At 39.5% G+C, this 21,407-nt stretch overlaps 2 protein-coding genes across 10 annotated transcripts in view; both read left to right on the forward strand.

Annotated features, from left to right (window-relative positions):
- Window positions 1–8,272: 8,272 nt before the first annotated feature.
- LOC146400163 (uncharacterized) lies at window positions 8,273–14,570 on the forward strand. The gene is made up of 2 exons (XM_084978607.1): window positions 8,273–10,950; window positions 11,309–14,570. The coding sequence occupies exon 1, from the start codon at window positions 8,273–8,275 to the stop codon at window positions 8,921–8,923; it is 651 nt and encodes a 216-aa protein (XP_084834733.1). The 3' UTR covers window positions 8,924–10,950; window positions 11,309–14,570.
- Window positions 8,425–21,407, forward strand: part of CEP350 (centrosomal protein 350) — a 155,478-nt gene continuing 142,495 nt past the window's right edge. For 8 of the 9 annotated variants that reach the window (XM_084977816.1, XM_021063750.2, XM_084977819.1 and 5 more), the window contains exon 1: window positions 8,425–8,762. The gene's annotated coding sequence lies outside the window, so the exon portion shown is untranslated. Of the gene's footprint in view, window positions 8,763–18,681; window positions 21,217–21,407 lie in introns of those variants that run through there. The other variant, XM_084977817.1, reaches the window with a different exon arrangement.

Raw genomic sequence — 21,407 nt, forward strand, 5'->3', positions numbered from 1 at the left:
TGTCATTTTTTCTGTCGGACAGTTCTAGCTGCTTTTGCTCCCTTATAATATTTTGTGGACCTTCTGTTCATGCACCAGGATTTGTAACCAAATGCTCACACGTTCTCATTTCTTGTTTAACAGGTGGGAGCATCCAATTCTAGGATTCCAGGAGTGTTTTTAGTGGCTGATAAGCCTCATTAAAACCTGTAGGTCTTCTTCCCAGCTGCCTTTTTCTATTTTTGGAATGGCCACAGAAAATGTTCTGTCAAGAGTTTAAAACTTTCCACTGCCTGTAAATAGGGTAGTTTACCCCTTGCAAAGCATAACCTGGTTTGGTTACATATAACCTCTGACTTATATTCTTCAGCCTTTTTTCTAATTGCAGCTGTCTTAGTCTAAGATGTTCGTTGCACATTTCATCTGGATAATTAGTCCATAAATCAGCACTGAAACTGAGAGATGCTCTAAAGAGTGATATTCTTCTCTTTAAAAGTGTTCTAAGAAACAGGCTTTCTTGTTGTGTAGTAGAGGGATTACTATGTCTGTGAGGCTAAGCTATTTACATGCAATGCCAATAGGGAAAATACCATAACAAAGTCACTCAGCATTAAGACTAAGCTTTGAAGATTCATGGAGATTGAGTATAAGAAAATATAATTTTTAAAGTTTAGAAACATTTCAAAATCATATATTTCAGAAGTATGCTTCTTCTTAAGAATAAAACTTAATTTGAATAAAATGAGAATGATTTAGTACTTGGAATTAAATATATTGGTTTTCTCATTCACAAGTCCTGTTGAGGAAACCCAAGAAGATGGAAGTAAATCACTGTGATAAAATAATCAGAAGTCAGCCTCACTGTAGTCCAGATCTGCTCTTCAACCCCAAAGTTTATCATTTTTATGTATTGCTATACACTTGTATATACATATGTATCCACAGAATCAGTATAGACTCATTTTGGTTTTTATTTATTTAATTTTTTTTTTTGCTTTTTTTTAGGGCGGCATATAGAGGTTCCTAGGCTAGGGGTCCAATCTGAGCTACAGTCGCAGGCCGGCACCACAGCCACAGCAACTCAGGATGCAAGCCACATCTGCGACCTACACCACAGCTCACAGCAACGCCGGATCCCCAACCCACTGAGTGAGACCAGGGATGGAACCCACTACCTCATGGTTCCTAGTCAGATTCGTTTCCACTGTGCCATGACGGGAACTCCGGTTTTTATTTAAATAAAAGTCAGGCTGCAGACATCTAAACGTTTCAGCAATTTAAAAAAAACGTTTAACAATGCTTTTATTCAACAATGTTTTTGAGATGTACCAGTTGTTTCCCATGTCTCACAATTGCTGCAATACATTAATCTGTGATTCTAATCCTATAATAATAATAATAATAATAATAATAATAATAAAGTAAACCTTAGGATTGTGCTAAATCCTGGTTTGCTTTTGACCTTACCAGAAATAGAGGAAGGAAGAGCCTCTCTAACCCCATTGTCTGGCTCTATTCCAAGAGCACTTCAGTACTCATCTTAGGGAGAGATTAGTCATCTAAAGTGAAATGTGGATTTGAAGCAATTTTCCAGATGATTCAGTCTCTCAAAAGCTACTTTTATCTGAACAACCAGATATTTAAGAAGTGGATTTCCTTCTTAGACTTCCAGCTAGTTCTCCTAGTCTACTTTATCGAGGGCATAAATTCATCTACCCATCCAATGAGTTTTTGTTAACTAATTGCAGAGCACTGTGTTAAACAAATCCACATTTTTTTTTTTTTTTTTGTGATTGCTAAGAAGGGCATGCCCTTTGTGAAGGATGTGTTTGTCCTTTTCACGTCAACTCTACACCTTACAGGATGGGTTTCCTTAATCCTAGCTGCCTTTACCAACCACTATGAGCTAATAATTCAAAAACAAGATGAAAGAAAGTGTAGGTCCTACCACTGACTTAACTATTTGCCCCATAGTTCCATCTCTTCTTCAAGTCATAGCCTATATCTCAAAAATAGATATAGGAATTCCTGTCATGGCTCAGCAGTAATGACTTTGACTAGTAGCCATAAGGACATGGGTTCGATCCCTGGCCTTGCCCAGTGGGTTAAGGATCTGATGTTGCCATAAACTGTAGTGTAGGTCACAGATGCAGCTTGGATCTGGTGTGGCTGTGGCTGTGGCTTAGGCCAGCAGCTGCAGCTCCGTTTCAACCCCCAGCCTGGGAACTTCCATGTGCTGTGGGTGCAGCCCTAAAAACAAACAAAAAAGATATATACCAAAAAAAAAAAAAATATATATATATATATCTAAAAGAAAAAAAAAAGCTGTATACCTGTTAGAATGTCTGTCTTCAAAAAGATAAAAGGTAACAAGTGCCGATAAGGATGTGGAGAAAAGGGGACCCTTCCTTGTACACTTTTGGTGAATATGTGAATTTAGTGCAGCCACTATGGAAAATAGTATGGAGCTTCCTCAAAAAATTATATATAGAATTACCTTATGATCCAGTACTTCCACTTGTGGATATTTATCTGAAGAAGACGAAAATATTGAACTCAACTCATATGCATGCTCATGTTCATCACAGCATTGTTTAATAGCCAGGATTTAGAAACAAACTCTTTATCAAGAGATGAATGGTTAAAGAAAATGTCTCTCTCTCTCTCTCACACACACACACATTCACACACACACTAGAATATTATTCAGCCATAAAAATAATGAAATCTTGCCATTTGTCACAACAGGGATCTTGAGGGCATTATGCCAAGTTAAACAAGTCAGCAGAGAAAGACAAATACTGTCTGATCTTACCTATATGTGGAATCTAAAAACAAGAACAAAAAGAAAAGAAAAACCAAACTCATAGAACACAGTGGTTTCTATCAGAGATGGGGTGGTGGGTGTGGAAGAAATGGGTGAAGGGAATCAAAAGGTATAACTCGCAGTTATAAAATTAGTCGTGGAGTTAAAATGCACAGCATGGTGACTACCGTTAATAATACTGTACTTCATATTCGAAAGTTGCTAAATGAATCAATCTTAAAAGTTCACATCAGGGAGTTCCCGTCGTGGCGCAGTGGTTAACGAATCCGACTAGGAACCATGAGGTTGCAGGTTCGATCCCTGGCCTTGCTCGGTGGGTTAAGGATCCGGCGTTGCCGTGAGCTGTGGTGTAGGTTGCAGATGCGGCTCGGATCCCGCGTTGCTGTGGCTCTGGCATAGACCGGTGGCTACAGCTCCGATTCGACCCCTGGCCTGGGAAACTCCATATGCCGAGGGAGCGGCCCAAGAAATAGCAAAAAGACCAAAAAAAAAAAAAAAAAAAAAAAAGTTCACATCACAAGAAAAAAAAATTTGTAGCTATGTATGATGAATGCTAACTAGACTTATTGCGATGATCATTTTGCAATATACGCAAATATCAAATTATTATGTTGTACACCTGAAGCTAATATAATGTACATCACTTACAGGTCTCCATTCAAAAAGCAATAACGAAATTGAAAATTGCAACTTAATATCCCTGTTAATAACAGTCAAAAACAGGTTAAATGCTGCCTTTATAGCTATTCTTGTTTCCTTTTACTCTCTGGATTTGATGTCAAATGACTTCTCTGACTAATATTACCTTGGCTTGTGTGCTCACACACACACACATGTTCATATACATTTACGATGCATGACTGTGTCTCTATTTTCTTGTCAAGTAAATTTCTTATTAATACATTTTAGTGGTTTTTTTGAATAATTCTGCACATCAGAATACCAAACACCTTAGCAAATTCAAGACTAAGCCAAAAGACTGAATCTAGAAAGAGAACGTAACCAGAAAACCCATCCCTAAATTTGGTGTCTGCAGTTTGTCAGAATTGAATGGAGATTTGCAGGCTGAGTGGTTGAATTTATTATTGAAAAGGCGGTGGACAAGATTACAGATCAGATTTGATACCTAGGCTTGACAGTTCAATAGAAATATCTTTAGCCAATCCTGACACACAATTGCATTCAATTAACCTCAAATAGTGAATAACACGACTGCAGCTGTATTTCTCTTTTTCTCAATTTGTTATGTCTAGAGATCAATGTCAAATTTCACATTCTCAGGAGGGAAAACATGTAGCTTTCACCCCAAATTTAATTAAACCCAAGAAACATTTAATTCAATTCAACACAAATTGATTGCCTAGTATATACAAGCATATATTCAGTTTTTATATTTATTTTATTATTTTATTATTTTTTAATTTTTAGTTTTAGTTTTTGGGTTTTTTTTTTTTTGGCTCACACCCACAGCATTTGGAAGTTCCCAGGCTAGAGATCGAATCAGAGCTGCTGCACCTGCCGGCCTACGCCACAGCAACACTGGATCCGGGCTGTGTCTGTGACCTACGTACACCACAGCTCACGGCAACGCCGGATCCTTAACCCACTCAGTGAGCCCAGGGATCAAACTCGTTTCCTCACGGATGCTAGTCAGATTCATTACTGCTGAGCCATGAAGAGAACTCCGTTTTTTAAAAATAGCCAACAGTTTTGAGCACCTACTACGCGCCAAGTACCAAGCTCTGTCCTTTACCTGGGTTGTCTTTTTGATCCTCACAAAACCTTATGGTGTAGTAGGTACTACTGTAATCTCTACTAGACAGATGTAGAAACTGAGGCACAAAGAGGTTAAGTACTTTGACCAAAGTTATTTGATTTGACCCAGACCTACTTGACTACAGAATTTATCCTCTTACTCTCTATGAAGGAGACAAAGGGCTTTATAGTCTAATGTGCCAAAGATGCATCAGATCAATGCAGAACGATCCATAGTAGATACAGCCCTAAGGAGGTACCCAGCATTGTGGAGTTTAGGGGTGCACTCTCTACATGTAGAGTATAAGCAATCATGGAATTTTTTTCTGTAATAAGTAGCTTTTGAGTTTATACTTAAGGAGTGTGATGGAAATGGCAAAGCAGGGTGATATGTGATCCAGGTTATGAAACAAAGGTCTAGAGGTAGGAATGAACAGGCCATGTCTGAGAGCCAACTTGGCTTGAACAGAACATCCAATGGGGGAAGTAATAACAGCCACTGTTGAGTTCTCTCTTTTATGTGCCAGGCTCTAGACAGATGTTATTTCTAACCTTTAAGACAACCCTATAGGGGACGTGTGTATATGTAGAACTGAATTACTTTGTTGTACAGCAGAAATTATCACACAGTAAGTCAACTATACTTCAATAACACTTTTAAAAAATGAAAAAAAGGACAACCCTGTAGTGTAAGTATCATTAGTCATGATTTATGGACAATAAAATTGAGGTTTTTGAGGTCATAGGGCAAGTCATGGAGCCAAGATTTGAACTGGAATCTTCCTCACACCATATCTCTACCCTTTCTATTTTTTTTGTGCTGCCTTACTTTAGGAAGATAGAAAGCTAGGCTGGTGTAACATTGAGAAAGGCTTTAAGGACTGAGATGAGAAATTTTTACTTATCTTGGCGGGCAGAGGCAGTGCAAGAACAAAACTCAAGCTGAACTCGAGGTAGACAACTGAAATCATTTGGGCAATAGAAATGAAAACCTAAATTAGAAAAGCAGTGGTGCATCTGGAAAAAAAGGGGACTAGGTATAAGAAATATGTATTATTGGTATTTAGAGACAGTAGCTGATTGGGTAGAGCAAGGCATAGAGAAGAATATATCGTATTCTAAAATCTCTTATTTTACCAGTTCTCAAAGTATGTTTGCAATGACCACGAACAGGAATACAGGGCAGGAGGAAGAGCTGGTTTTGTGGGACTGAGGAGAGGGAAAACAATAAACATAATTTGGGAGTTGGAGGTACCAGTGACTTCTGTATCTCTGTCTTCGGTATCTATGTGCAGATGGGTAAGACAATTGGAAATTCAGTCTGAAATCTGAGGCCAAGATCCAGTTATCCAAGAGAGTTGAGAGTCAAAGTTATAGTATGCAACAAAGAATATAAAGTTTAGAAAAATCCAACCTTGGTGTCTACTAAGAAGTAGTAGGAGTAAAAAGGAAGCCACATTGAATACCTATGATGCACCTGGTGCCATGGAAACTACTGGGAAGGATAACAAACCTTTTCTCATTAAGCTCCCAGTCTTTTTCCAGAGATTAATAACTTTTATGAAACTATAGGCAGTTAGTACAAAACAACATACTCAGGAGCAAATCTGTAGAGTATAGACAACAGGAGTTATGGGATGCTGAAAGGAGAGAAGTTGATGAGTTTGAGGCATTGTATTTTATTTATTTATTTTTTTGTCTTTTGTCTTTGAAGCATATGGAAGTTCCCAGGCTAGGGGTTGAATCAGGTCTACAGCTGCTGGCCACGCCACATCCACTGCCAATGCCAGAACAAAACTGTCTCTGCGAACTACCCTGCAGCTCACAGCAACACCAGATCCTTAACCCACTGAGCAGGGCCAGGAATTAAACCTATGTTCTCATGGATACTAGTTGGGTTTGTTACTGCTGAGCCACAAGGGGAACTCCAAGTTTGAGGCATCTTTGAGACAAGGGGAGAGCAAAGATCAGTACAAGATGTAAGAGATGGAAGTTGCACACGAGCTGGTATGAGAGTACATTGCTCCCCACACAGTAACAGGAACTTTTGGTATTTCCTCTGCCTTCCAGGAGGAAGCACTGGTGTGAAAAATATATGAACAGCCTTTGGAGTAAGGGAGACCTCAAATCTTACATCCGCCTTTTATTGATGTTTTCATATTGGTCAAATTACTTAGCTTTTCAGAACCCATTTTCTCTTTTTTAAAAAAGTGAGTGTAAGGAGTTTCCGTTATGGCTCAGTGGGTTAAGGACCCAGCTACTATCCATAAGGATGCAGGTTTGAGCCCTGGCCTCACTCAGTGGGATAAAGATCCAGTGTTGCCACAAGCTGTGGCATAGGTCACAGATATGGCTCAGATCTGGTGTTGCTGTTGCTGTACCGTAGCCTGGCAGCTGCAGCTCTGATTTGACCCCTAGCTTGGGAACTTCCATGTGCTGCTGGTGCAGTCCTACAAAGATAGAAAGAAAAAAAAAGTGAGTATACTACTTAATAAGATGGTTGAATAAGTTGTAATAACGTGAAAAACATCTATCCCACCGCCTCACACGGAAAGGTTGGGGGAAAATGTAAATAACTCTTTCCTTATCTTGTTTTTCTTGCTACCACTTGCACCACTGGGATACCCACATCTTCTGTTCTCTCCAGCGCAGCTTTCTGGAGACGCAGTACACGTTTTACTTATGTGCAGGATTTTTATAACTCTGTTTACCTCCTATTCAGACACAGTGGCCCGGCTCCCCTGACCAGGAGTCACTTTTCACACTCACTTTTTGGCCTACATTGAGGGGACACTTATTGCCTTCTGCTTTTAAGATCCATTCAACAAGCATTTATTGAGCATTTATTGATCCACTCAACAAGCATTTATTGTTCCAGTTACTGTGCTAGGCCCTGTTGGGGTATGTATATACGTATGTGTGTACACACACACACACACACACACACACACACACACACAGAAGAAAGGAGGGAAAAGAGTTGTTAAGACACTTAAAGATGAGAAACAGTCTCTGGATAAATAGCTATATGAGTTCAGAAGGTGGAGGAAAGTGATGGGTGGAGAGCTTGTGTGCAGAAGGTGGCATTATTTGCAGAAGAGATGTTATTTAAGCTAAGTCTTGAGAGATGACAGAATTCACCATGCAGAAGCTGGGGAAAGAGGATAAAGATATTAGAAGACATGATGGTCACAGAATCTCTTAAAGCACAGTTGTATCAATGCCAACATCTAAAGCGAGGAAACTCCGTTTTCCTTGTTCTGAAGTCCTAAGCCATTAGAGTCCTTGCTGAACAGAATTGTAACCCTCGCGAATAAAACGGCTACAGTGACAGCAGTGGGCAACTGCCGCAGCCGCAGAGCTGCAATTACTCTAAAACTGACTGGGGTACAGAAGATTTATTTAGACAACCACTGGTGAAACATCGTAAACTTTGGGAAGCTGCAATTTTCTGACTTCGAGTTCATCCTTGTCACAACCTCAGCTTGTGTGTTTTTTTTTTTCCGGCCGGAGGGTAGAAATGCGCAGCCAGAGGCCCAATTAGCTTCAGATGAAGGAGGGCGGGGGGAGGGGTGGGGGGAGGTCTCCGCTGCGGATCTACTTTAGCTCCTCCTGAATCCTGCAAGGAGAAAACTTCGCCACACTAAACATGGCGCCATCAAGTGTCCTTTCTTCGTTTTTTCTCACACTCACTTTTTGACCACACTCAACATGGCTCTAACAGAAGGTTGCATTCCTGTGGCAGCGTCTCGGGACAGTTCTCGCGAGGCTTGCCAAGACACCCGCCCCCACCACCCCGCGACTGCTCCCGCCCTGCCTCGCGCCGCCGCCACCGCCGCTGCCGCCGGCGCGGCTCCTCCTCCGTGTCAGTTGTTGGGCTGTAATGGCGACTGGGCCGCCGCTGCCGAAGTGACTCCCGGGCGGGGGAGCCGGGCCAGACCTGCGCCAGAGGAAACTGCAGAGAGCCGCAGCTCAGAGGGTGGCTTGCTGTGGGGGAGGGGAGGCAGCTTTTCCGCCTCTCCTTCCTTCTCTGCAGACCGGCGGATCCCGGGAGCCGGTCTGAGGCGGGCACCCGGTGCGTCCCCAGAGCGGAGAGGCCAGGCCGGGCAGCCCTGGGGCCAGTCGGGGCGGCGTCACTGCACCCTCCGCCAGGCCCCGCGGGATGCACCGTGGGAGCCGAGGGCGGAGGCGACATTCTCAGGTGAGCTGCGGGAGGACCTGGCCAGGACCGCGGACGCTCGCTTAGCCTCTGCTGTCTCTGTCCGCGGTCCCGGGTCCCCGGCGGCGGTGAGAGGCGGGGCGGGGCGCGGGGAGCCCTGGCCCAGCTGGGCGTCCCCGTCGGGGAGCCTTCGTGGGTCCTGAGGCTTTGCTAGGAGGGCCATTCCGAGACCTGGGTTTTAGATCCCGCTGTTGCCGGCGGTAGACGGGATTTTCTTCCTCACCTGCCAGTGCCTGCGCCTCCTCCCCCGCCCCTTCTCTTTTTTGAAAGATGTGAGATACCTTTCGCCTTTGGTCTCCGGAGAAGTGACCCTTCTTCTTTCGGAGATCAGGCATATTTTGGGAAATTCCGGGGAACTGGCCCCCGTAGCAGGGATGACTAGTTTCTGTTCCTTTTTGGTGGGGAAAAACATTCTCAAGTATTAGGGAAAACTTTCATCTTCTGCTCCAGTCTGGCGGTTGCTGAATGTAGTCTGTCCGTTTATTCACCAGTGATGTAGGGGGAGATTTTAAAAGCTTGTACGCTTTGAAAGTTGTCAGTATTTTCCCCGCCCTCTTCTAAGTGGAGCCTAACAAGCTCAATGATATTTAGCTAATGTCACACATATGGGGTTGGAATTTGGCTGGCTATCCTAAAGGATAGGAAGTTGCACATAGGCATACATTTAAATGTGGTTTTAGTGTAGTAGCAAATCCTCCATGTAGGAAAAAAGGCATTGTCAGGAATAGTGATCTGTATCCACCTATGTACCTACCAGCTTGTTTTGTTTTGATGGTGATTCTTGTTTTGAATTTGGAGAAGTCGTTAATGCTTATGTTGCCATGTTAATGAAACCTCCTACAGCCCTGTATCTAAAAGGTTTTAAAGGAAAGGCTATCTTAGGCAGTACTAGTAAGAACTTGAAAAGGTTTGTAGAAGTAATGATAAAATACTCGTCATTTAAAACATTTCTTAGTTTAAAATTTTGTTTTTAAACAAGGCAGAATGCCGCTAATAACATGAGATTTTAACTTGGGGGATTGGTTGTTAGACCAGTGGTAGAAGTTACTTTAAGTCCATGGGCGTGTAATAATTAGTTTTGGTGCGCTAAACTGACCAACTCCATTCATTGTAATAAAAATGAATCTGAACCATTTGAACCTTCATTGCATTGACTTTGATGCTCTAATCAGAAAAATAAATATCAAGCTAGAATACATTGTATGTGTGGATAAATACATGTGTATCTCATCTTTTCCTAGTGAGTAGCTTGGGCTTGTGTTTGTAATGATGGTGCGTTATAATACATAAACAATTTCATACACATGTGGAAGAATTTCTGTTTCTCTTTAGATATATTGGTGTGTAGTGTTATGTAAGAGCATTAATACTTGAATAGCCAGCCTTCTGTGGGGTAGTCAGTTTTATGAGTTATGAAGTTCCTGGACCAGGTATAGAACCCGTGCCACAACAGCGAACAGCCGCTGCAGTGACAAGGCTGAATCCTTAACCCACTGAACCACAAGAGGACTTAACTCTTCTGTTGCCCATTTTGTAAACATACCATATCATGGACAGAAGAAAGATGAAGTCCCTAATGAATTTTGTTGCTTAATAGCTGTGAGTTACAGTAGGAGCAAAAAGAAATTGTTTGAAATAACTTACATCATTTTTTGGTGTGCTTCCACGTTAACTGTTTTATTTAGTCCTCATAGCAGTTTTGTCAGGTAGATTTGATAAATGTCCTAATTTTGAGTTGTGAAGATTGACACACAAGAAAGTTCACTTATTATTGTGACCGATGCTCTTATTTCCGCAGATCTAGGACTTTAAAATTTTTCTACATTTACTTTTATTGAGGTATGACATTGGTTTCAGGTGTACGAAATAATGGTTCCGTCTTCGTGTATATTGCAAAGTGATCTCTGTAAGTCTAGTTAATGTCATATAATTAGTTTTATTTAAAATTTCAGCAAGTAGTATTTTTGTTTGTTTTTAGGGCTGCACTCGAGGCATGTGGAAATTCTCAGGCTGGGGATCAAATCGGAGCTACAGGTGCCAGCCTACGCCACAGCCACGGCAATGCAGGCTCCAAGCCGCATCTGCGACCTACACCACAGCTCATAGCAATGCTGGATCCTTAACCCCCTGAATGGGACCAGGGATCAAACCCGCATCCTCATGGATCCTAGTCAGGTTCGTTACCGCTGAGCCATGACAGGAACTCCCCGGGATTTAGTTTTTTAAATCAAAAAAAAAGTTAACTTTTTCTTTCTTTTTGACAGGCCACTGGTTCTTTATGTTGATGTCTGTTAGTTCTTTAAAAACATTAATGTTTCCATAGCATTACGTTAATTATTAAGATTGTCTGTTAACTGTTGTGCACCCAGTGCCTAGCACATAATAAAATAGTCAATAAATATTGGCTGACTAGAGAGTGGTCTTGACTAGAGAGTGGTCTTGGCATAATACTTAAACAGAAAAACCCACGTTAGTTTCATGGTTCCTAGGCACACATCAACTCTTAAGAATATACTTACTTCAGGGAGTTCCTGTCATGGCTCAGCTGTAACAAACCTGATGAGTATCCATGAGGAAGTGGGTTTGATCCCTGACCTGGCTCAGTAGGTTAAGGATCTGGTGTTGATGGGAACTATGGTGTAGGTTGCAGATGTGGCTCAGATTTGGTTTTGCAGTGGCTGTGGTGTAGGCCAGCAGCTGCAGTTTGGATTTGACCCCTAGCCTGGGAAGTTCCATATGCTGTGGGAGTGGCCCTAAAAAGCAAAAAAAAAAAAAAAAAATCTACTTAGAATAAGCCACAGGTAGGTCCTGAAAACTTTATTGACTTTTAATGATTTGCTTAGGTGTTCTGGCAATAGGTATTGTAATTTAAAGAAAATGGGAGCTTTAAGACCCTGACCTGTTGTACTAGTACTATAATTATGGGCTTGTAATAACTTTAAGTCATTTCTTAATTATAGCATTGAGAGTTTTAAATCTTAAAGGTCAGGTAGTCCAGTTCCCACGTTTTATACCTAAGTAAACAAAGGGTCATATAGAGGAAATATCTCACCCATAACTGGATGAAGATTCTACTACACAGCTCTTAAGTCTATATTTGTTTACTATGTCAGATAATTATCAAATCAGAGGATACTTGTGAACAAATTGGCACTCTCTTCTACATAAGTATTAATTAAAAACTCAAAACAGGCCTCTCTTTAAAAGAATCAAAAATACTTTTAAACGTAAAAATGATTCTTAGCCCTCTCTATCTTTCGGACTATAAATTGGTACAACTGATCTTGGAAATTTGGCATTACCTATCAGAATTAAAAGTGCATATGTTCTTTGATAGAGTCATTTCATTTTTTGGAGTTTATCTTACAGAAATTTTAACACAAGATCACAAGAACGAATCCATAGGGAAGTTCATTTTAGCATTATTACAAATAAATGTCAATAACATTTTTAAATAACAAAAAGTCCTAAATGTCCATTGGTAGAGGAATAGTTAAAATTATAGTATATTATGCTGTGAGGTACAATGCATTTGTTAACAGATTGAGGGATATCTACTCTTCATGAAAAGTAGATGAGTGTATCTTTGAGCACAGGGACCTAACAGTCAACTTTCTGGGTTCAAATCCTATTAGCTGTAACCATTAGCAGGTTACTTAAACTCATCTATAAGGTGGATATAATTATAGTTCTCACCTGACAGGACTGTTGTGCAAATTAAATGATTTAATAGTTAAGCCTTAAGTAAGCACCTCATAGGTATTTTCAGTTACTATTATGTACTCACAAGGAAGAATGTTCATGATGTAATATTGAGTGAAAAATAAGTTGGATTGCTCTGGGGAATGTGATTCAATTCTGTAACATCAAACAAGTGCATAGGCAAAGGAGTGTAGTTTGATTTTGTTTTGATTTTGTATGTGCATAGGAAAGGCTCTGTAAGGATAGACATTAAACTATTAGCTGTCCTTATCCCTGTGAGAGTGGATGACTTTTTTTACTTATATACTTTTGCGTTGTTTAAGTTCCACTTTTATAATTTTTGAAACTTTTATGAAAAAGAAAATATTGAGGCAGAATTTGTCTTCTATTATACAGCCATATAAATGTTTTTTGTTTGTTTATTTGTTTTTAGGGCCTCACCTGTGGCATGTAGAAGTTCACAGGCTGGGAGTCAAATCAGAGCTGTAGCCGCTGGTCTACACCACAGCCACAGCAATGCCAGATCCTTAACCCACTGAGCAAGGCCAGGGATTGAACCAGTGTCCTCATGGATACTAGTCAGATTCGTTTCTTCTGACCACGAACGACAACTCCAGTGTATTTGTGAATATAGTTTTTCAGAGCTACATATTTCATCCACAGAATATCACATGATTAGATTCTATTTGAAAATGTTGTTGATGGAAAGTTAAAATTAATCTTTGAAAATTCCTAATAAATCTGTTTTTCTACTAGCTTTGTCACCTTACATCTCATGTCTTAATTTACAAAGTAAGCACATAGATGGTTGTTTCTTAAACTCAGGATGCCACACTGTGCTGTTGGGTACCTTGGAGCACCATAGTAAACTCACATGGGGACTGTGGAATATTTTTAAATTTTTGTGGGAAACAGTAGTATTTGACAGCTGTGGGTTATCTGTAGGTTATTTTGACATCTGTGGGGCCATTGCTCAAACTATTAGTTTGATGTAGTATGCATGAGATTGTGTTACATTCCTTTTATGGAAGTATGTCTTCCAAGACCTAGGTTTTGGGGGTTGCTGTGATTAAAAAGCAAGTACTGTGCAAAAATCAGTGTGAAACAGTAAATGAAAGTGGTGGTATCAAAAGTGATTTCAAAATTTGAGAAGTTATGTAATGTCTATTAGATGTACATGTCCCACTAATAAGTAATTGTTATTTAATCATTAAAATATTTCTTTTAATTTACATATCTTTTTCAAGCTGCTACTAAGTTACTAGGGCATAAATACTTATATCTTAACTACCTAATAACTGGAACTGTTAGGGTTTTTTTTTTTTTTTTTTTTTTTGGACCTAGGAGTACCATAAAAAGAGTTATTGAGACACAAAGGGTTCTGTGAACTGAGAAAGCTTGGGAACCTCTTGAACCCTTTTGACGAGGATACCTATAATTAAAAAAAAAAAAATAGATGTTTTCATGGGGACATAATGTACATAGATAAGTATAAATCTATATAAAAAATCAAATGAAAATTTCATTAAAAAAACCCATTAGCCTTGTTAATACACTCTTTTTTTGTTTTTTTTTTTTTTTTGTTTTTCTTTCTAGGTTAGGGGTTCCCAGGCTAGGGGTCCAGTTGAAGCTGTAGTCACTAGCCTATGCCACGGCCACAGCAACACCAGATCCAAGCCGAGTCTGCAACCTATACCACAGCTTATGGCAGTGCTGGATCCTTAACCCACTGAGCGTGGCCAGGGATCGAACCTGCGTCCTCATTTATGCCAGTCAGGTTTATTAACCGCTGAACCACAACAGGAACTCCCACCCTAATATTTTCAATTCAGTTCTGTTTGTCTTTATTTAAAAAATGCTCACTCCAACCTACCAGATGGATTTTTTTTTTTCTAAATCTACATCATGGTACTATTAAGCTGCATAGTTGAAAACATCAGGCTACATGATCCCTGACTTCTAGCTCTAATATGTTTTGTTCTCAGATTAGCTATAAATGAAGTTAGACTACACTTGTGTAATAGATACATCTCTGAATATTCGTGTAGTTGCTACACTGTTTTTGGTATGATGAATTATTTAAAATTCTATAGAGAAATAACTATGTAAAGATCTTTTTCCAGATGAAAGGATGTTTTCATAACTATAGGAATCTGATTTATCTTTGAGAAGTTTGGAGTTTGTTGATTTTTTAAAAAGTTCCTCCTGTGGCACATTGTGTCCAGGATCTGGCAGTTGTCATTGCAGCCTCTCTGGTCTCTGCTGTGGCATGGGTTCAGTCCCTGGTTGAACTTCCACATGCCAAAAAAAAAAAAAAAAAGTTAACCACTTAAAGTTTCTGTCGTTGTAAGTAGATTTGTAAAAGCTGCTTTGCAGTTGTGGCATCTCTCCCTTTTTAAAAGTAGATTTAAAAATCATTCATGAGTGATAACACTGGTTACAAGTTAATAGGCTTCATTTCATTCATGATTTTCATGTCTAAATAAATAAAATAAGAGTATTTGTTTAAAAAATCCTTTTTAGTTTTGGTGTGTGTTTGCTTGATTTTGGGTTTTTTGGGACATGTCTGTGGCTTATGCAAATTTCCAGATTAGGGGTCCATTTGGAGCTGCAGCTGCTGGCCTACACCACAGCTATAGCAACACCAAGTCCAGCTGTGTCTGCAACCTACACTGCAGCTCATGGCAACACCAGATCCTTTAAACCACTGAGCGAAGCCAGGGATCTAACTCAGATCCTCACGGATACTAGTCGGATTCGTAACCCTGCTGAGCTGCAATGGGAACTCCATTTTCATCTTGTTTTATAAAGTATAAAATGTGTATGTACAGATATAACTATTATTTTTTATATGATGTAAGAAGTTTTCTGCTTACTGATGGTCAGCCTTTTCATATTATATGAAATAACTGTTTTTGTTTTTTTTGGTTGGGTTTTTTTTTTTTTTTTTTAGCCTGTTTGCATTTATGAATTGGATTCTGAGACTTATCAATGGGGTCATAATTCAGCAAACGGGTCTGGTGCACCTAGTGTGTGCTCTCTCCTGTGCATGGACTAGGGATATAAAGAGAAATAAAACAGCCTCGAAGTCCCATGTAAGGGACAAATATGTAAGTTGTAGGAAGGGGTGGGGGTGCTGGGGCGGGGTAAGAGAATAAGAGGGAAGATAAAGTGCTGTGACTCCACAAAGTGGGTGCAAGTGTACTGTGCCAAGAAGTCAGAGGCTTCAAGTGAAAGAAAAAGTTGTATTTGTTTCCCTAACAGTCTCTAAATTATCGAAATTACTGAATGTGGAAGGAAACTTTTAAAAAGTATTTTTTCCTGTTTTTTTCTTCAGCATGTGATAAATGGATCTGTTTTAGAAAAGTTAACATATCCACTGAAAAATCTGTCTCTTTTCCTGGATCCTCTCTCCTCCTCAGAGTTAACCAGTGTTAATGGTTTCTAATGTATCAGGAAAGCTTTTGTAGTGAAAAATTTCACGCTATAGGTCATAAAACAGTCCTGACTTGGAAACTATAAAACACTTCTGTGGGGATATATTCCTTGAAATTACTTTAGAAGAGTAGTTAAACTAATGGATATTCAGAATAACTAAATAGTAAAGTATAGACTTACTAGGGTTTTAAAGTAAAACACTAGGGGTACCTTTAGTCAGGCTCTAGTTTAACTCTTTGTTTCATTGGGGACATTGTGTTCTTTGTAATCCTTACCATGCTTCCTATAGTCCCAACTGGTGCCAAATGTTACAGTTTCTTCTGGATTTCCTGGACTATAGAGGTCATCCTTGTGTTTGTGAAAGTAGTTGTTGATGGTTGTATTTTATATGTAAAAATTGGTGAGGCTAAATTTTCAGGTCTTTTGTTTTTGAATATTTTACTAGATTATGGGAATGTTGGTTATTCTGAGAATTTACATGACGCAGTATAGTCGGTCTGATTTAGAGCTGGAATGTTTTCTACTTTTCCTAGCTTAGTCCCTACTAAATTTGTCTGTTTTATATTGAGACTGGATGGTATTACTGTTGCAGGGTTGTTGTTGTTTTTTTTTTTCTTTCAACCTTTCAGGCAGAGGTGGTGGTTACATAGGGTCTGATAGAGATGAAAGAACTGAAATGTAGCAAAAGTATGGAAAATACTCTCTGGGAGAGCCAGGAGAAAGAGAAAGTCATTTCTTTGATCTTTATCCCCAGTAACTGCACATAGTAGGAACCCAGTAAATACTTGAGCTGAAGGAGTCTGAGTGACTGAATGAGAGCACCGTCAGTGAATGTGAAAGGAAAATTTGCTGCTCGAAGATAAATGAAAATTATGCATTTCAGAATGTCATTTTAGGAGTTCCCACTGTGGTAGAGCAGGTTAAGTATTGGGTGTTGTTTGTGCCATGGCACAGGTTTGATCCCTGGTCCGGTGCAGTGCATTAAGGATCTGGCATTGCCATAGCTGTGGTGTAGTCACAGCTGCAGCTCAGATTCGATTCCTGGCCTGGGAACTTTCATATGCTTCAGGTGTGGCCGAAAAAGAAAAATGCCGTCTTAAATCTTTTTTATGTATATGTATATACACACACACATACATACATGATAGGTATAGGTCATCTTTTCTCAAACTTTTTGGTCATCAAGAAGACACGTTAGGAGTTACCATTGTGGCTCAGTGGATTAAGTGCCCGACATTGCCTGTGAAGACGTGGGTTTGATATTGTGGGCTATATCTATTGATATTTATTGTATTAGAAACATTTAAACATTAATTTAGGAGTTCCCATCGTGGCGCAGTGGTTAACGAATCCGACTAGGAACCATGAGGTTGCGGGTTCGGTCCCTGCCCTTGCTCAGTGGGTTAACGGTCCGGTGTTGCCGTGAGCTGTGGTGTAGATTGCAGACACGGCTCGGATCCTGCGTTGCTGTGGCTCTGGCGTAGGCCGGTGGCTACAGCTCCGATTGGACCCCTAGCCTGGGAACCTCCATATGCCGCGGGAGCGGCCCAAGAAATAGCAACAACAACAACAAAAAAAAGACAAAAAAAAGACCAAAAAAAAAAAATAAATAAATAAACATTAATTTATTTAAAACAACATAAACTCACATCATTAACACATTTTTAAATAAAAAATAATTATTTTCCAAAACAAACAAAATTAGTGAGAAGAGTGGCATTGTTTGACATTTTTCAAATCTTTTTAATGCCTGGCTTAATAGAAGACATCTGGATTCTTATATCTCCTTCTGCATTCAATCTGTTGTGATATCATATATCATGTAGTCTTTGGGAAACTCCACTATATACAGTCCCAAGAGAATGAGAATGAAAAATACAAATAATGTCTTGATATTATTACAGAAATAGTTTTGACTTTAAATAGACACCCTTGAAAAGGTCTCGTAGACCCTCACAGATGCTTGGACCACACTCTGAGAACTGGTGGTACAGATGATAAATTTAGGGTAGAAAAGGATCGTAGAGGTCATATAGTATAATTACCTCTTGTGGATGTTTCTTGCTTCTGCAACTGGAGTGACAGAGGGAATGCCTCAGGTTTGTTTTTTGGGAATAATTATGAGTTGGCTTCTGGATATGATGAGTTTGATGTGCCTTTGAGATTTCTGAATAAGCAGTGGGGCTATGTGAGTTAGGATATGAGAGATAAGATCTGACCATCATTTCAGAAACCAGTAACATAGAATCCACGTCACTGTATTGTTCTTTGTCTCCTAACTATACTGCAAGCTTAACTTTCAGAATACTTTTACTATTCATTTAAGTGATCAAAGAGTTTTATTTTCGTGTCCAGTTTGCAGTGAGTTTAACTGTCATATTATAAAGAAGTTGTTTCATGTAAAAGTCAAAGCATAAATGAACAGTACTGCTTTGTTCAGATTAAAGTCAAGTATCACAAGGACTAAAAAAGAAACTACATTTGATAGGGTTCTAATTGTATCATGTAAAATATAAGTGAAAGCTCCAAACAGTGGCCTCAAAAATAAAAACGGTGTATGTGTGTGTATGGGAAGGAAAGGGGTGCGCAAAAGCAGGGGGAAGTGGGGGCAGGGACAGACAGCTAACTTCCAACAGTTATTGAAGGATGACTCTAACTTGCCATAGAAAGTGGAAACGATTTTTTTTTTCTTTTTCTTTTTCTTTTTTTTTTTTTTTTTTGGTCTTTTTAGGGCCCCATCTGCTGCATATGGAGGTTCCCAGGCTAGGGGTCGAATCAGAGCTGTAGCCTCTGGCCTACGCCACAGCCATAGCAATGCCAGATCTGAGCCACGTCTATGATCTACACCACAGCTCATGGCAATGCCAGATCTGACCCACGTCTGTGATCTACACCACAGCTCATGGCAATGCTAGATCCTTAACCCGCTGAGTGAGGCCAGGGATCGAGCCTGCTGCGTCCTCATGGATACCAGACAGATTTGTTTCTGCTGAGCCATGATGGGAACTCTTGGAAACACAGTTTCATTAAAGCTATAGTAAATGACATAAAATGAATTTAAAGCGATATAAATAAAAAGCATTTATAAATCAAATAGGATGCAACTTAAAAAAACTGCTTAATAGCAAACTTAATCTGAAGCCAAGAAGAAGTCTATATTTCATGAATCACCAAAACAGTCACTTCATATAAGAAGTACAAAGGCTCAGAGAAAACTAATAATAGCTGAGAAATTTTAAAGAATTATATTTACCATTTAACTTTCTCTCTTATTATGCAGGCTAAGAGTTCATAAAGAGGGAGAATGGGAAAAGAACAGAAAAGGTAATTTTTAGAGGGAAGGAGCCATAAGAAAACCTCACCTATTTCAGTATTTCTTCATCTCTAAGATAAATAAAAAAGAAAAAAAAAAGGAAAAGAAGAAAAAGATTTACCTGCCTCCAGATTTTCTCAAGAATCTTCAACGATTAATTATTCTCTCATACATATCTCTAGCTTCCTCTCCTCTGAGATTCTTCCTGTCAGCATTTATACTTAATCAAGCCTACTTAAAACAAGCACAACCCAGCACTCTCCTCCACTAGTGCTCTTTTTCCTTCGCAAACTTCTCAAAAAAACAAAAACAAAAAACCCCAAATTGGTTGAATACTCTCAGTCTGCGTTGAGATACTTTTCAGTCATTATTCAAGCCATTCCAGTGTAGTTGCCGCCCCCATTTCTTCATATTTAGCCCTCACTAAACTCCACCAAAGACCTCTTCACCTCTAAATCTAATGGGCATTTTCAAATAACCTGCATGGCCTTTTGGCAGCATTCATCACATTAGACTATTCTCTTGAAACACTATACTATGATTTTCCACCTCCTCTCTAGTTCTCTTTTTCAATCTCTTTTGCTAGCTAGGCCTCTTTTAAATCTTCAGGTTCAAGAGGGTTTGACCTTGGGCTCTTTTCTAACACTACACTTTATCCCTGGTGACCTCACTCATGCCCAAAGCTTCAAATACCATCTATGCCAATGACTGCCATTATGTGAATGACCATTAGAGGCTTTCAGAGGTTTGAGAGAGATCTAGATTTAATTTCCAGTTCTATTAGCTGAATGACCTTGGACTAGTTCCATAGTCTGTCTGATACTGTTTCTTCATCAGTGCAATGAATATATGGATAGTTGCCTCATGAGATTGGAAATAATGTATGGAAAACAATGTCCCACATAAAATAAACATGGAAAATATTAGGTATGATTATTATTATCTGTTATCTTCTTTATGGTCATCCCCCATAGTGTTAGAGGTCTTCAATTTTGGCTTCTGGTTTAAAAGGATTGTTCTGGAGCTTTAGAAGAGAGTTGTTCTCAGGTGGTTGGGGAATGGGATTAGTTTTCTCCACTAATACTTATCTTTATGAAATCAACAGTGTTTTGGAGCGTCTGGCTTCACAAAGTAGACTTGAAGATGATCTCTAGAGCTATAGTTCTCAAAGCTCACGGTGCATTGGGATCCCTATAGACTTTTAAAAATGCAGGGTTTTCGCTTCTTCTCAGACCCACTGATTTCAGAATCTCTTGGGGGTAGAGCCTTGGCATCTGTTTTTAACATGTTACCTAGATGGTGGTTCTTCTAGAGCTGCTTGAGAAAATGTGCTCAGGAGATAAGAACTCTGTAGCTGCTTGGGGGAAGGTGTTGCATGGCTGCTCTGAAACTCACAGTGGGAATGATTGTGAATGTAGCTATGAGTTATTTTGGAGAGATTATAGGTGTAAAAACTAGTTGCAGAGGTTGAGCATAGGGAGTAATGATTTTAAAGCATAATATTTAAAAGATATTTAAATACAAAGGATGTTTTCTGTGTGTCCCTATTTGCCATGCATTAAACAGTGAGTGGGTATGATGACTATGACTAAAGGTGCATTTTGACATGTTATACTGGCATTTTAAGATTCATGTTTTGTGGTTTATTCTTTTTTTAATTTTTTGTTATTTTTTAATAGTTATTTCTGTGGTTTATTCTTATACCTGTTTATATCACGTGCTCATTTTTTAAAAAAAAGAAGCCAAGCATATTATTATGTTTCACTAAGTGTATATTCATCCATGTATATATGTGTGCATCTGTATATACATGTATATTTATGATTATATTGCATATCTCTGTGGTAAAGGTCTATTATAAACATGTATACATATAAATAGTAGATATAAAAATAGGGGAATTAAAGCTGAGGAGGGGAGGAGAGGAAGTCAGATAAGAGATTAATGTAGAAAATAGAAGAGGGGAGTTCCCATCGTGGCTCAGTGGTTAACGAATCCGACTAGGAACCATGAGGTTGCGGGTTCGGTCCCTGCCCTTGCTCCGTGGGTTAATGATCTGGCGTTGCCGTGAGCTGTGGTGTAGGTTGCAGACGTGGCTCGGATCCCGCGTTGCTGTGGCTCTGGTGTAGGCCGGTGGCTACAGCTCCGATTCAACCCCTAGCCTGGGAACCTCC

The sequence above is a fragment of the Sus scrofa genome, chromosome 9 (genome assembly GCF_054392235.1).
Source record: "Sus scrofa isolate SSC_HxYL_T2T_F1_AM1 chromosome 9, Sscrofa_HxYL_maternal_Yorkshire_Landrace_v2.0, whole genome shotgun sequence".
Lineage (NCBI taxonomy): Eukaryota > Metazoa > Chordata > Mammalia > Artiodactyla > Suidae > Sus > Sus scrofa.

Bases quoted from the DNA above. Each gene is read 5' to 3' on its own strand.
- LOC146400163 (XM_084978607.1), top strand. From the start codon at position 8,273: ATGGCTCTAACAGAAGGTTGCATTCCTGTGGCAGCGTCTCGGGACAGT.